The 17,500-nt window shown below is 34.2% G+C and overlaps 1 protein-coding gene across 1 annotated transcript in view; it reads left to right on the top strand.

The window, feature by feature from the left end:
• Positions 1 to 17,500, top strand: part of LOC145269174 (uncharacterized) — a 273,418-nt gene that overhangs the window by 181,452 nt on the left and 74,466 nt on the right. The window contains exons 25-28 of the mRNA XM_080124782.1: positions 522 to 688; positions 2,731 to 3,077; positions 11,713 to 12,280; positions 15,488 to 15,745. Coding sequence (XP_079980908.1) covers positions 522 to 688; positions 2,731 to 3,077; positions 11,713 to 12,280; positions 15,488 to 15,745 — 1,340 coding nt within the window. The remainder of the gene's footprint in view (positions 1 to 521; positions 689 to 2,730; positions 3,078 to 11,712; positions 12,281 to 15,487; positions 15,746 to 17,500) is intronic.

Raw genomic sequence — 17,500 nt, 5'->3', positions numbered from 1 at the left:
CTAATATCGACTGAAGATCTCCGCCTGTTACGAAATGAAATAAATTATATTGAAAAATTACCAACAAGCTTTATATTTATATTTCTTTTATATTTACCTACAAACACTAGTGTTCTATGCTTACGCAATCTTCAGTGTAAGTATTGATAATTACTACCAGCCAAGAAGTCAAGGAAATTAAGTATTTATAAATTTTAAATCAGCGCGTATAATCAGTAAGCAGTCATAGAGTATTCAACGACTGACGTCGAGATTCTGCATTGTGCAATAGTTGGTCGATAAATCTGAATTCCATAAAGACTGACACCTTTTTTTTTTCTCTTAACGAGGCCTTATAGTTATAATATATTTTAAATACATATTGATAATTTTTTTTCAACCTAAAGGCATATATGTTTCGAACTGTAGCTATCTACTTTTAGAATGGGTTAGGGTTAAGAGATTTCTATACAATCGTATATTGATTTGATAGATAAGTCTATTGTAACATTATGGTCTGTGAAATTGATGTTTTTGTTCAGGGGTCATCGGAGCCAGCACAGACGAAGCTACGCTTGCTATTGCCGACTACACTACAAAGCACCGGTTACCCTTGGTGTCTTACATATCAACCACGCATAAACTCAGCGACAATCAAAAGTATCCGTATGTTATGAGGACCGTACCATCGGACAAGTCACTTCTTGGGGTAAGTACAACGTCGCCCTAGAACTTTTCTTTTTTTTTTTTTTTAAATTCGTCAACAAAAATTTTAAGGGTTACTGTCACAAGAATCACATTTAGGGGTAGACAGTATTCGTAGACGGCTGGGAAACAAGGTGTTTTTCACATTACATTTAAATTTCTGTACATTTATACATTCGATGGAAAAGAAAGCAAGAAAGAGATTCTAAAAACAAGCAGTTTGTTGAAAGAAGCTATAAGAGTACAGATTCATCCGGCATCTAGGGGGTTCTACAATGAAGAGGCGAGATTTTGTTGCTAATTGGGCGAATCAGGAGTATTATTTGAGGAAGCACGTGCAGTTTTTTTTTTTTACACGGTGGTCACCACTTATCAAGCCACTCAGGGATAAGGGTTATTGCAAGTACAGCACGTTAGTGTGGAGATTTGATTAAGTGTTTACTTAAGGGGGCGGTTCATTAGGAATTTGTTTACGTTGGACTTGAAGACATCCAAGTTGTAGTCCGGTGGGAAGCAGGCAGACGGGATAGAGTTCCACAGGCGTGCAGTTCTAAGAAAGAAGCTTTGTTCATGGAATCCACGTTTTGATTTAGGCACAGATAAAGAGTGGGGGAAATTTTTCACAGTGGATTCAGCTAGACGGATGTTTTTCGTGGAAGATTGGCGAAGGGGGACCAGAGATTGGAGTTCAGACGAGCACCTGCCATGGAAATAACGATAAAACAAGGATAGGCTCGCAACGTCTCTTCTGTGGGAGAGAGGTTGCAGGGTAGAGAAAAGGGCATCCCCTCACTAAGCCACGAAGTCTATTTTGTACTCTGTCAAGGCAGGATAGGCTGTATTTAGCAGCTCCTGCCCAGATATGGCAACAGTATTCCATCCTTGGACGTACTTGGCTTTTATACAGATAGAGAATTGCATCAGTAGTGAGATATCTTCTGGAGCGGTAGAAGGATCCCACCATCTTTCCAGCGACCTTGGCAACATACTTGATGTACGTGTTCCATTTCAGATCAGGAGTAAAGGTCAAACCCAGAAGCTTGTCAAAACACGGGGCCTCTCCCAGACGAGAGCCATCCAATCTAATTGATGCCAGATGGGGATCAGAGCGTTGATGATGTAAGGATAGGAGTTTGGTTTTAGATGCATTAAAGGTAACCAGCCACGTCTTACCCCACTGAATCACGCGCTCGAGATCAGAGGAGAGAGAATTAGAGAGAACTTTGTCATTTACAGCCTTTGATGTGCAGTGAACCTTTTTTGTACTCTACCCAAGAGGGAGAGGCTACTGCACCGGTCAATATGTGTTAACAATGGGGGATATAAAAGTTGAATTTTCTCTAAGACAGTAATTATTTTATTTACACTCTTTGGTGGGTTAGGCACAAGAAAAAGTGGCGGTTTTATGAAAGTGTAAAATAAAAAATACGCATCAAGTGCGCTTGAAAGCCAAATGACAACGTAATAATATTAGGAAAATAAACAAATATTTTACTAGTTTGAAATTTATAACATAAATAAATTTCAGGGATAAACTCCATCCTCAATATGTTGTTTTCTTTCTTTTTTTTTCTTTTCTTCTTTCTTGCTATGTTGTAAAGTTGGAGAAAGAATGTCTGAATGGCTGTGCGTTGTATTTCGACGGTTGTATTTTGACAGTTTGCAACTGTGCGTAGGCAACGCAAGAATAACGTCAAGGGTGTGAGTTCCATTATAGAAACGTTGATTTAATTGGAATAAAATAAAATACGCAAAAAGACGTTTCTTTTTTCAACTTTAAAACATGGCATTTTTTTTTTTTTAAATGCCTTAAGATATAGTTGCTCTCACAACATCTACTTACTGTGCTTGCAAAAGTGTTGTCAAAGCGGGAACCCGAGCGTTCAGCGAAGTCCCTCGCGAAGCGTGGGTATCTTTGCTGGTAATGTAATATGTATGTTTTTTTTTTTTTTTGTTTTTTTTACAGAACTCACCGAAAATCTTTCATATCGCCATAAATGATGTTTTATTTGACAAAACTCTCTTGTTATACACCTTTAATTCCAGGTTTTAGTTGAGGTTTTACAGAAACTGAACTGGAATTTTGTCACGGTCGTCTATACAGACGACATTGGTGGAATGGACTCATTTATGGAACTCCGTGAGCGGGTGACAGGAAAAGGGATATGTCTGACGACCGGCGTGGCAATGTCCAGCACGGACACAAGCGACGCGACCATGAAGAAAGTCCTTGACCAGGTGAAATCCAAAGGCACAACCGGGGTCATCTACCTGGGCACGGGTACCGTCCTGCAGAGTCTGTTCAACACGGCCAATAACCACCCAGGGGCAGCCGATTTACAATGGATTGTTACCAGCTCCCTGTCGCTCGCAAACACATTCCCTAATAATAAGTAAGTACCATCCTTCGCTCTATAATAAAGAGCAAGGTGTATTTATGTTGTACTTCTATTTATTTAAAACAAGGCACATTCCTATTGAAACGTAGGAGGGCTACTGTGGATTAAGGGCCGGAATTATAAGGGGGCATACTAAATAGGGAGTTATACAGCGAGATGTTTGTTCACATTACATTTAAATTTCTGCAATTAATATTTTCTAATGTTTTTACATGCCCGTCTTTCTAAGTTGTAAACTAAATTGTTATGAAAACATTTTTAAGTTAACATTACTAAATCAATGTAAATAAATATTTATTCTAAATATTTTGATTATTCTAAAACATTTTTTAGATGACAAAACTTTTAGGCTTAAGTAATCATAATAATCATCGACCAGCTACCTTTCAGCATTGCCTGTCAATATTTAACACCAGTTTTGAAACTGTATTGTCTCCCCCTGTTCTACGATCTTCAACATGAAACTAAAAAAAAAATGTTGTTCGGTGGCAGTAAGGCATAAGTGTTGAAAGTGTTTCTATGAACATCCCGATTTCCAATCCGCGTCGTTAACCACTTAACCACCGTCACCACTAAGCTAGAACACCACTAAGCTAGAACATTTTTTAGCATCTGGAAACAATGTTAGTTAGTTATGGTAATCTATCCATGTGGACGAGGACGTCTTCTTCATCATTTCTTTTTAATTGACTCTGTGACTCCGTTGATGATTGGAAAGCCCGATGCATGATCTACATTGCTCTGCACAGATAGAGTACAGGAATAGAGAATTTGGGGTTTGACGTTGAGTGGCCGCCGTTCGTTGGTGTCTCAGTGTGCGACGCTCCGTAGTTGCTCGCTCATGCTCGTGTATATCCTGTATATACAAAGAAACTGTTATCTACACACATTGTATATCCTGTATATACAAAGAAACTGTTATCTACACACATTATATATCCTGTATATACAAATAAACTGTTATCTACACGCATTATGTATCCTGTATACACAAAGAAACTGTTATCTACACGCATTGTATATCCTGTATATATAAAGAAACTGTTATCTACACACATTATATATCCTGTATATACAAATAAACTGTTATCTACACGCATTATGTATCCTGTATATACAAAGAAACTGTTATCTACACGCATTGTATATCCTGTATATATAAAGAAACTGTTATCTACACACATTATATATCCTGTATATACAAAGAACCTGTTATCTACACGCATTGTATATCCTGTATATATAAAGAAACTGTTATCTACACACATTATATATCCTGTATATACAAAGAAACTGTTATCTACACGCATTGTATATCCTGTATATATAAAGAACCTGTTATCTACACACATTATATATCCTGTATATACAAAGAAACTGTTATCTACACGCATTGTATATCCTGTATATATAAAGAAACTGTTATCTACACACATTATATATCCTGTATATACAAAGAAACTGTTATCTACACGCATTGTATATCCTGTATATATAAAGAACCTGTTATCTACACACATTATATATCCTGTATATACAAAGAACCTGTTATCTACACGCATTGTATATCCTGTATATATAAAGAAACTGTTATCTACACGCATCATATATCCTGTATATACAAAGAAACTGTTATCTACACGCATTATGTATCCTGTATATACAAAGAAACTGTTATCTACACACATTATATATCCTGTATATACAAAGAAACTGTTATCTACACGAATTATATATCCTGTATATATAAAGAAACTGTTATCTACACGCATCATATATCCTGTATATACAAAGAAACTGTTATCTACACGCATTATGTATCCTGTATATACAATGAAACTGTACTCTACACACATTATATATCCTGTATATACAAAGAAACTGTTATCTACACGCATTATATATCCTGTATATATAAAGAAACTGTTATCTACACACATTATATATCCTGTATATACAAATAAACTGTTATCTACACGCATTATGTATCCTGTATATACAAAGAAACTGTTATCTACACGCATTATGTATCCTGTATATACAAAGAAACTGTTATCTACACACATTATGTATCCTATATATACAAAGAACTTGTTATCTACACGCATTATATATCCTGTATATACAAAGAACCTGTTATCTACACACATTATATATCCTGTATATACAAAGAACCTGTTATCTACACACATTATGTATCCTGTAAATACAAAGAACCTGTTATCTAAACGCATCATATATCCTGTATATACAAAGAAACTGTTATCTACACACATTATATATCCTGTATATACAAAGAACCTGTTATCTACACACATTATATATCCTGTATATACAAAGAACTTGTTATCTACACGCATTATGTATCCTGTATATACAAAGAACCTGTTATCTAAACGCATCATATATCCTGTATATACAAAGAACCTGTTATCTACACACATTATATATCCTGTATATACAAAGAACCTGTTATCTACACACATTATATATCCTGTATATACAAAGAACCTGTTATCTACACGCATTATATATCCTGTATATATAAAGAAACTCTTATCTAAACGCATCATATATCCTGTATATACAAAGAACCTGTTATCTACACACATTATATATCCTGTATATACAAAGAAACTGTTATCTACACGCATTATGTATCCTGTATATACAAAGAAACTGTTATCTACACGCATTATGTATCCTGTATATACAAAGAAACTGTTATCTACACGCATTATGTATCCTGTATATATAAAGAACCTGTTATCTACACACATTATATATCCTGTATATACAAAGAACCTGTTATCTACACACATTATATATCCTGTATATACAAAGAACCTGTTATCTACACACATTATATATCCTGTATATACAAAGAACCTGTTATCTACACGCATTATGTATCCTGTATATATAAAGAAACTGTTATCTAAACGCATCATATATCCTATATATACAAAGAACCTGTTATCTACATGCATTATATATCCTGTATATACAAAGAACCTGTTATCTACACACATTATACAGGGTGTTTCAAAAGTCTTGGGAACATAAAGATTTTTAATAACTCAAAAACTATTAGGAGTTAAAAAATGAAATTGGTACCGTTGGAAAGGTTAAAGTTTCAAGTTTTGTGGGGAATCTTCAAACTTGCACAATATGAGCACCATTCGTCACACGGCAGACATCTAGTCGATAGTCCATTTCCTACCAAACGCGTTCCAGCATCTTGACGTCAATGGTTCCCACAACTGCCGTTATTCGAGCCTTTAGTTCGTCAATATCTCTTGGAAGGGGCGGCACATAGACTTGTTGCTTGAGAAAGCCCCAAAGGAAAAAGTCACACTCAGTACCCCATATGCGAGTGCTATGCTTGTTAACTTTGCCATTCAGATAGAAGGTCGCCTCATCGCTAAAAACAAGCCGGTCATCAAAGCCGTTATCTTCCAACTTCTCTTGCATTGCAATGCAAAAGTCACGGCGAAGTGGCTTATCAGTGTCCTTCAACTTTTGGACCAACTTGAGCTTGTAAGGTACCATTTGCGTTCTTTTCTTTAAGACACGCCAGACAGTTGCTGGAGCAAGCTGAAGTTCCCTGCTGGCTCTTCTCACTGATTTACGGGGGCTCTGCTGAAAGGCTTCCGGACTTGCTCAACTGCATCTTCTGAAGTTAAAGGGCGAATTAAAGTTATGTGGACGAGGACGTCTTCTTCATCATTTTCATTAAAATTGACTTTGTGACTCCTTTGATGATTGGAAAGCCCGATGCATGATCTACACTGCTCTGCACAGATAGAGTACAGGAATACAGAATTTGGGGTTTGACGGTGAGTGGCTGCCGTTCGTTGGTGTCTCAGTGTGCGACGCTCTGTAGTTGCTCGCTCATGCTCGTAAATACACTTTACATACAAAGAACCTGTTATCTAAACGCATCATATATCCTGTATATATAAAGAAACTGTTATCTACACGCATTATATATCCTGTATATATAAAGAAACTGTTATCTACACGCATTATATATCCTGTATATATAAAGAAACTGTTATCTACACACATTATATATCCTGTATATACAAAGAACCTGTTATCTACACACATTATATATCCTGTATATACAAAGAACCTGTTATCTACACACATTATATATCCTGTATATACAAAGAACCTGTTATCTACACACATTATATATCCTGTATATACAAAGAACTTGTTATCTACACGCATTATGTATCCTGTATATATAAAGAAACTGTTATCTAAACGCATCATATATCCTGTATATACAAAGAAACTGTTATCTACACGCATCATATATCCTATATATACAAAGAACCTGTTATCTACATGCATTATATATCCTGTACATGCAAAGAAACGAAGAAAACGATCATGTTGTCGTCAGCTGGAAAGCATACCAGCGGGACCAAGTTTCACAGGCGGGTAATTCTAAGAAATAAACTTTGTTCATGGAATCTGCGTCCAGATTTAGGTACAGATAGAGAGTAGAGGAGATTGTTGGTAGTGGTTGTAGCTAGACGAGTGTTTTTGTGAAAGTTTGACGTAAGGACCATTCCTTATCAAAGATAATAATAAGAACAATTAATCGTACGTTCTAGTGATGGTCTCTAAAAATAAACAATTTTTTTTTACATGGTAGTCACCACTTATCAAGGCCCTGAAACCACTCGGGGATAAGGGTTATTGCGTGTACAGTAATCAATGGGATAGTATCGTAGTAATCGTTAGTAATGGAGATCTGATAAAGTGTCTTACTTAAGGGGGCGGTTTATCAGGAATTTGTTTATGTTGGACTTGAAGACATCCAAGTTGTAGTCAGGTGAGAAACAGACAAACGGAAGAGAGTTATACAGGCGTGCAGTTCGAAGAAAGAGGCTTTGTTCATGGAATTTACGTTTGGATTTAGGCACAGATAAAGAGTGGGGAAAATTACTAACAGTTGTTTCAGCTAGACTGATGTTTTTTTTGTGAAAGATTGGCGAGGAGGGCAGAGATTGGAGCTCAGACGAGCACTTTTCCATGGAAATAACGATAAAACAGCGACAGGTTCGCAACGTCTCTTCTGTGGGAGAGAGGTTTTAGGGAAGAGAAAAGGGCATCCTCCAATAGGGCAGACTTTTTTTTGTCAACGAACCTTGCAAATTCTTCATCTTGATTGGGCTCTTGAAGGGCCCACTTTTTTGCCACTTTGTTTCGAGTTCAGAAGCGTTTTTATCTCAATTTATAACTTTTGAATCAAAATATCATCCAAATTTCCTAAAAAAATATATATGCTATAAACCGGAAGTCGTTCAACATGACGTCCATTATTCGTTGAAATTTTCCGGTGGAAATTGTTCTTAATACCAAATTAAGTCTATCGTTTTTTATCAAATCAGAAATTCCTCCCTTTATCTTTTTGTAGTTATTCTTTCTCTTTTATTGTGGACCTCTTCTTCCTTTTCGTGACCATATCTCTCCCCAGGTTCAATTTATTTATTTATCTGTCCAACTAACTTGTCACTGGCTTGGTGGCCTGTTAGTTAAATACAACAGGTGGCCCTAAATGACAACATTGTGTGTGTTTATTGTTAGCATTTTTTTTTACATTCAATGGTATTCATAGATATGCATTTGATAAGTCCAGGTTTGGGTTAGGGTTTTGTTCTATTTAATTTTGAAGGTATTTTTTTTAATATCAAGTAATTGGTAGTTGTACGTTCTCAAACAAACAGCCAGTCCAGTCAAGACAAAACCGAATTTTGTTATCCTGATTGTGCGCGCGCACACACACACACACACACACACACACACACACACACACACACACACACACACACACACACACACACACACACACACACACACACACACACACACGCGCACACACACATATATATATATAAATACATATATTTAAAAGAAAGTATTTCTCGGCTTTGACCTTCAAAAATTTTATTATTTTATTTTTATTTCAAAAGCGACACTAAGCGAAAAACAAACAGAATATTATATAGATACTAGCAGGCTGTTCAGCATTGCCCGGTCGTAAAATACGCTTAAATATGATATTTTGATTAATGCAGATTTTGTATTTATTATTATATCATATTGGACCCAATATATAGTAATGATTAAAAAAATGAATAAATAAATAAATAAAAAATGACTAGTGCGCCACCACCGAGAATCGAAACCAAAACGTTTAGCTTACGATTTACTTTTTTCCTTTGGCGTTAATACCTGAACTATGAAGACATGTTTGCTGCAGGGCTAAAAATTAAAATATGAACCAATAGCTATTATGTAATCCATGTGTATTCGTAATGCCGTTGTTCGACCTTCACCTGGCAAATTTCATTTGATAATTTTCACATTTTTGCACCGATTTTATATATTAGATTTCATGTCTGTAGACCAAAACCTGACAGAGGAGTTTGGTGGCAAAATTTTTAAATAAATATATATACACATGCATAAATATATATAGAAAAAGATTTTTTACGCAAATATTACGCAAGTATAAATCATGTAGAATATCTGCATGAATATAATTACACGTAATAGTTTACTAAAGATGATCATCCCATAAGAAAACAGAAAAAAAAAACTAATAGGAAATTAATTAAAATGAATGTTTAAAATAATATGCTAATTAACAAGATCTTTTGCTGGTGAATGCGATTCCACGATCCATATATAACAAAGTTGTATTTTCTTTTTAAATAAATAGAAATAAGAGTTGTTAATATCAATATCAATGCCCCCCCCCAAAAAAAAAAATTATTGGAGTATAGAGTTAAATTTTTCATCGGAAGTATCTTTTTTTTAGTGGAACTGGAGCACATTCTTAGAAGTATTTGTAAAAAAAAAAAAAAAAAAAAAAAAACGTAGGACATAACATTGCATCGATGAGGATTGATTAAATTTTTTATGCCAATTTGACAGAGGAAATATAATGCGATCGGAAGTTGAGTCTTCGTCATACTTCGGCCATTTCCGGTTTAAGCTACGAATACTTCTGAATTGGCTGATATCTTCCTTTTCTTCCTTTATTCCACTTTGCTACCTAAACGTAGATTCCATGAACAAAGTTTCTTTCTTAGCACTGCACGCCTGTGGAACTGTCTTTCGTTTGCCTGCTTTCCAGCTGACTACAATATGGTTGTCTTCAAGTCCAACGTAAACAAGTTCTTGATGAGCCGTTCCACTTAAGTTAAAAAAAATTACCGAATTTCCATTACTAACGATTACTATATTGTCCAATTGGCTACTGTATACTCTTTAACCCTTATCCTCGAGTGGCTTCTGGGTCTGATAAGTGATTATGCCTGTGAAAAAAACATCGCTTGACTCGTTTATCTAGTCATTGAGAAAGCCATTCTTAACATGGGGAAAAGGGGGAGTCATTTTTGGTTTAAAATTTCTTTTTTGATTAAAAACATCTCATGTTTTCATCGAAACAACTGATTGGATAATCACTTCGGCATCTCCAAAATCCTAACGTAACTTGCCGGAAGATTGGGTCATAAACTGCGTAAACAATTTGCTGTTCTGATACCTCATTGTAATACAGCTTCTTAGTAGTTTATTTCCAATAACTGCAGTCTCGTGGAACTCTCTCCCTGCTGACTGCTTTCCTTCAACTTATAACCTTGTTTTTTTTCCAAGACTAAGTTCAATAGGCATCTCCTGTCTTTGCAATAATCATCTTTCATTTGTGTTAGCCCTTTACATCAAGTGGCTTCACGCCTTGTCTGGAGCGATGTGCAAAAACAAAACAAAACAAAAAAGCAAAGAAAATATTCAAGACGTAGTAACGTCACCATCCCAATCCACCGTTTTCCTACATAATGACATAAACTCCTTTGAAACTCCTCGGTCTAACGTTCACAGAGAACATGAGTTGGAACAATTACATTGAGAGGGATGCCACGACTGCTGCAAAGAAGGTAGGCTCTCTCTACCATGCTAGAAAACTACTAACGCTTGAAAGTATCCTGTATCTCTATAAGGCCACCATTCGCCCATGTATGGAGCATTGTTGTCATATTTGGGCTGATGCATCGGCTACTAGTCTCTCACTCCTAGACAGGGTTTAAAATAGAGTCGCCAACCTGATAGGTCCCGAACTGTCATCTAAGCTTCAGCCTCTGTCCCATCGACGAAATGTTGCATCCCTCTGCCTGTCCTACAAGTATTTTAATGGTGAATTCTCCGACGAACTGCAAGCACTTGTACCCCCTCGACGTAAATACCCCAACAAACTCGACAAGCAGCTAAATCCCACCCCTTCACATTAGAGATCCCTAGATGTAAGAAAGCTTTCTACGCCAGTAGTTTCTTCCCCAGAACTGCTAGACTTTGGAACTCCCTTACGATCCCATGCCTCCCCAACAGTACTGACATGCAATATGAACAGACATCTTGCTGCTCACCTCCCTACATAGTACTCTTGTAGCTTATGTCCCTGATAGTAGCCCCCTACATCAAAGTGGCAATGTGCCTTGTTTGGGGTGAAAATGTAATAAATAAATAAATAAATAAATAAATAAACAGATTAAATATCCTTGTATTTTTCGTTGCTTATTGTCAATTTATACTTTCTGTTCTCCAGGTATCCACGAGGTGTCGTTGCGGTCCTGACTGGCTCACGATTCATCGTCGAATTTGAAGATCACTGGAAGCGAATCAATGAAAGTTCACCGAGCACCGAAAATCCCTGGTTCCAAGAATGGTACATGAATTACCGGAAGTGCCGACTACCCGGTGTCACACAGGCGCCGTTTAACTCCTATCCCAACTGTGTGCAACTCAGCGAGGCAGAAAAGAGACGCCAGTTCGTGCAGGACCAATCCGTGGAACCAGCTATCCATGCTGTGTTCACCTATGCGCGGGCCTTGCGCATGGCCCAAGCTGACAAATGTGGCGCCACGCCAGGAATGTGCTCGGCATTAGCTGCCATGCCGAGAACGGAATTCGTTGAGAAGTACCTGAAGAAAGTCCAGTTCACTTATCAGACCGGCGAAAGAATCGCAAGTTTGGCGTCCTCACTCTATGCCCCTTACAAGAAGGCCAAAGAACTTAATTTCGATTCGAATGGTGACGTCATTAATCCAGAATTTGGAATCTGGAATTTTAACAATTACAGTGGACCCGGGGCGACAGGATTTAGATTCCGAAATGTAAGTAATTATATACTCATTTTGTCTTCAACTTGTAAAGACGTTCTCCCCCCCCCAACATTAAAAATGGTGCCAACGTTGCCGGGGATTGAATAAGGATCACATTTCCAATAATTTTATTGCTATCGAAATCGGTGAAATTTCCCATTTTGTCAATCAAATCAATTGATTGCCTGCTCTAGTTAGGGACTCACCGCAGTACAACGAAAGGAAGCTTCAAATACCTTCTCGCGATGATTTAGTTAATAATGCATTGTAATCTGCATTGCACTGTAGAGAACCTGATTTTATAAAATTATTCAGATTAAAGTTTAAAATACAAAAGACAAGTATCATGGTTCAATTGTATTCTAAACAAAAACATTAATTTCAAACGCGCCCCTGTCTTATCAAAGAACTTATTACTGATTTTAGACACCAGGTCGTTCGGCTTGTGCGGTGATAAGCCTTCTCAAATGTGCTTGTGATATTAATTCGGATTAAAATTAAACTGTTTCTTTTTAAATCGAATTTTTTTCGATTATCGATTTTTGGTACTCATCAGAGATATCCCGATACAAAACCAAAAAACACTCCCAGACACATAAAATACATTTGCCTGGAATTTCAAAATAATCGGCCCAGTTGTTTTGGAGTCCATAAGGAACGAACTTTATCAGATATACATAGACTAAGTGCCTTTTATATACAAGTAGCAATATTTGTCCCACAGAATATCAATTATCTATATACGATAGCGCGTGTGTTATTTCCTGCGTCACGCTTACATTCGGGTCGTTTAATTGTTATAGACTTCCATTTCTTGCCATAAATAATTTTACTAAGAATTCTTCATAATTTTGGTTTTGGTTTCAATTATAGCTGATGGCACGCCAACAATCTCTTTTTTTTACAATGATTTTATCAAGAATTCTTCATAAGTCTTGGTTTCGGTTTCGATTTTAGCTGATGGCATATTAGTAATCTATTTTTTTTTATAAATAATTATAATTTTATAAAGAATTCTTCATAAGTTTTGATTATAGCTGAAAAAAAAAAAAATTTATATAGATATATATATATAATCATCCACATACAGTACTGTTTCCCTGTATCGTAGCTGTATCAATGAGGCTAGACAGGCAACTACCTCAAGCCACGATCGAAACCTGACCGCCTAAACGACAGTCAAGGCTTCTAACCACTACGATATTCAGCTGCTGCCGTATGGGTAGTGAATTAACAATGTTTTTACATCGTCCAAATGTCTAAGCTTGATTTGTTTACACAAAGAGCGTCGTTTAATACGCTAATGGTAGTTTGTCTATCACTTCTCAATATGCTCAACCCAAGATAGGGAGCATTATAGTCATCCACAAACAGTACGCTGTATTCAAATTTTTTGACATGTATTTTTATTGTTTTTTTGCTGCTCACATTGTTTTTCTCAATTTTGTCTCTTACTTTTGGACGTTCCTATTTTGAAAATAAATGATTGTTATCATTCCTTTTCTTTCCTTTGCAAATGATTCAAATTTTAGTATGTTATTATGGATGATAATAACTACCAGTTGTCAAAATTTCAGCTTTTCACACTTGTTATTTCTAAAAAAATATTAGGTTTTAAAAGTTTGTCCCCTAGGTTTTAACGCTACTGTATATATATATATATATATATATATATATATATATATATATATATATATATATATATATATATAAATATATATATATATATATATATATAATATATATATATATATATATATATATATATATAAAATATATATATATATATATATAAAATATATATATATATTTATATATATAATATATATATTTATATATATATATATATATAAAATATATATATATATATAAAATATATATATATATTTATATATATAATATATATATTTATATATATAATATATATATTTATATATATAATATATATATATTTATATATATATTTTATATATATATAATATATATATTTATATATATAATATATATATATTCATATATATATAATATATATATATTCATATATATATAATATATATATATTTATATATATAATATATATATTTATATATATATAATATATATATTTATATAATATATATATTTATATATATAATATATATATATTTATATATATAATATATATATATTATATATATATTTATATATATATAATATATATATATATTTATATATATAATATATATCTATCTATATATATAATATATATTTATATATATTATATATATATATATATATATATATAATATATATATATTTATATATATAATATATATATATATATATATATATATATATATATATATATATATATTGGCAGAAAGTCATAATTTAGACACGTCTGATTAAAGACGACAGAGTTATTCCTTTTTCCGATCTTTCTGGATATCTTTTCCATTTGCCGAGCGGTCTTTTTAATTTCGGCAGGCATATTATATAGAATGGCGCCCAAAATTTATTGTTCGGCCATATTTTTCTCGAACGCTTTCGTCAGGAGCAATTGTTGTTTTCTTTTCATTTTTTTTTTCCTTTGAGTCTTGGTGTATTTATAATGTTTCTTTTTTTTAATTGGCTATAAACGTAGATGAAGGAGGGTTGAGGGCGAATTATTTTTATTTTATTTTATTTTTAATTTCCGTACAACTTTTTTTGGACGCCATTCTATATAATATGCCTGCCGAAATTAAAAAGAACGCTCGGCAAATGGAAACGATATCTCAAATATCGGAAAAAAGGAATAACATTGTCGTGTTCAATCAGACGTGTCCACACACACACACACACACACACACACACACACACACACACACACACACACACAGATACACACACACACATTATATATATATTTATATGTGTGTGTGTGTGTGTGTGTGTATATGTGTGTGTGTCTGTGTGTATGTGCGGGTGTGAAAGAGAAATAGAAATGCTCAAATTATTAAATTAAACTCCATTTGCTTCAGTTAACTAGCCTGCCCCCCTCGGGGGCGCTAACTTTTCAATCCCACTTTCTTACCCTTGTGTCACATTTCTAACCTTAAGATAAAGATAAATACCCACTATAACGGTTCTCGCGCACCTGCTTATATCAATTGAATGTCTATTTGTGTTTGTATATTTTCAAAGCTTTAACCACGTTTGCGTTTTCTTTCTGTTTTTTTCTTCTTCTTCTGCCAACAGGTCGGTAGTTACTCGAATGGACGACTCAGCTTTGAGATGTCGAAGGTGATTATGTACGGCCCGAATCGAATGACAAAACTCTCGTCACTTCCGTCCTCCTCTTGCGGTCTGCCTGTGTGCTATCCGTGCCTCAATTCCTACCCAGAGCGGAAGTACTTGTACAAACCTGGGGACATCGTCATCAACGGATTTTTCTCCATTCACAAATCTGGAATCACACCGCACAGTTGTGGAGCCTTTAATTCAAAGGACTCACAGGTAAGATTGCCTGCTATTTATAACAGGGAAGAGGGGTTCATACCTTGTCGCAACAGAATTTAAGTCATGTCAAACCTCTAGTTTGCATCTATATGACTAGCATAGTGGTTCCACTCTCAAATCCAAATATATATATATTTGTAGTCATCGACATACAGTCCTGTTTCGTTGTATCACAACGTATCAGTGCCGCTAGACTAGTATATTTCCCAAGCCAAGGATTGAACCTAGAACCGTCGTGTTAACAGTCAGCAGTTCTCCCATTCGACCATGGAATCGACGCCCGTAAATAACTCGTCGGAATGTCTATTTAAATAGGCACCCGCCACCACTTTTATAGTGCTCAAATCGCCTGTTCGTATATATATATATATATATATATATATATATATATATATATATATATATATATATATATATATATATATGGGGGCGGAAATATGTTCGTTCAATTATATTTCACCCTTTATTTATTTACTTTTATTTATGAAGCTCGATATATGTTACATATAACTACAGAGCAGATATTACATATATGAGTAGAAGTCTATATTCCAAATTCCAAGATGTTATCCATCATACCGTTTATTTCTTTAAGCATGTGAAAATGTTCAATTCTTGGCAGCGCCTGTTTTGTAGCGCAGAAACAATTATATAGTTCTTATATCAATTTCTGAATATTTTCCAGCCTGACTCATCAGAAGAATAAGAACTCATTAAATCTAAATTAAAAAAAAAAAACGAATAAATAAAATTAATACGAGCACTATTACATAAACATAAATTCGATATATATATATATATATATATATATATATATATATATATATATATTTATATATATATATTCACGTGTAATCACCCTTCTCTTCACCATATACCCTCTGCTCCACTTTTTGTTATCAAGTAAGATCTTTGACTTACTTGTTGATTCATCAAATACTTTTGTATGCAAAATCCGATCCCGCATTTTGCTAATTCCTACCCTCTGATGAGAAGGAAAGTATTTCTTCGAAACTCCGCTGATTAAGGACTATCCACTTATCAAGTGTTTCCTTTTCAGATTAAATATGTTTTTAACTCTTTATCAAAGTGTTTTTTAACATGTTTTATTAACTGTTTGCTCCTATATATATATATATATATATATATATATATATATATATATATATATATATATATATATATATGCATTCAAATGAATGCTTTGGCGATGATACTTACGACTTTTAGAAGGCGAACCATTAAAAGATACATCTGCCTTACTTAAAAAAAAATGCTAGGTTTATTTTTGGTTTCTTAAAAAAAAAACACCCAATATTTTTGCTGATGATGAGACTTTGTTTAAAAAAACTAAATGATAAAATTATTGTCCAACACTTATTGTCTATCTCAATAAAAACATCGTTTCCGAAACGATCGTACAATTTATTGATTTTGTTTGTACTTCCTTATGAAACCGATTTTGAATTTTAATTATAAATTATCAATCATCTTACTCAATATTGAAATAGCTCATGGATATATATATATATATATATATATATATATATATATATATATATATATATAAAATGGGTTAAGAAATTCCAACGAAAGAAAGATGTATATTTAAATAAGGGAGTAGTCACCAACAATGTGTATTTTTTAACATTATTTTATCATTCCGTGTCTTGGTTTTTCATTGAGAATTATGTTTGGATCATTGTGATAATGTTTTTAAGTCATTGAAATCGTTTTACGCGCGTTTCAGAC

Source organism: Euprymna scolopes, chromosome 45 (assembly GCF_053919585.1).
Source record: "Euprymna scolopes isolate OS-2025 chromosome 45, ASM5391958v1, whole genome shotgun sequence".
In the NCBI taxonomy this organism is placed as follows: domain Eukaryota; kingdom Metazoa; phylum Mollusca; class Cephalopoda; order Sepiida; family Sepiolidae; genus Euprymna; species Euprymna scolopes.
Note: the sequence above shows the minus strand (reverse complement) of the source record. Positions and strands in the feature narration are given on the sequence as shown.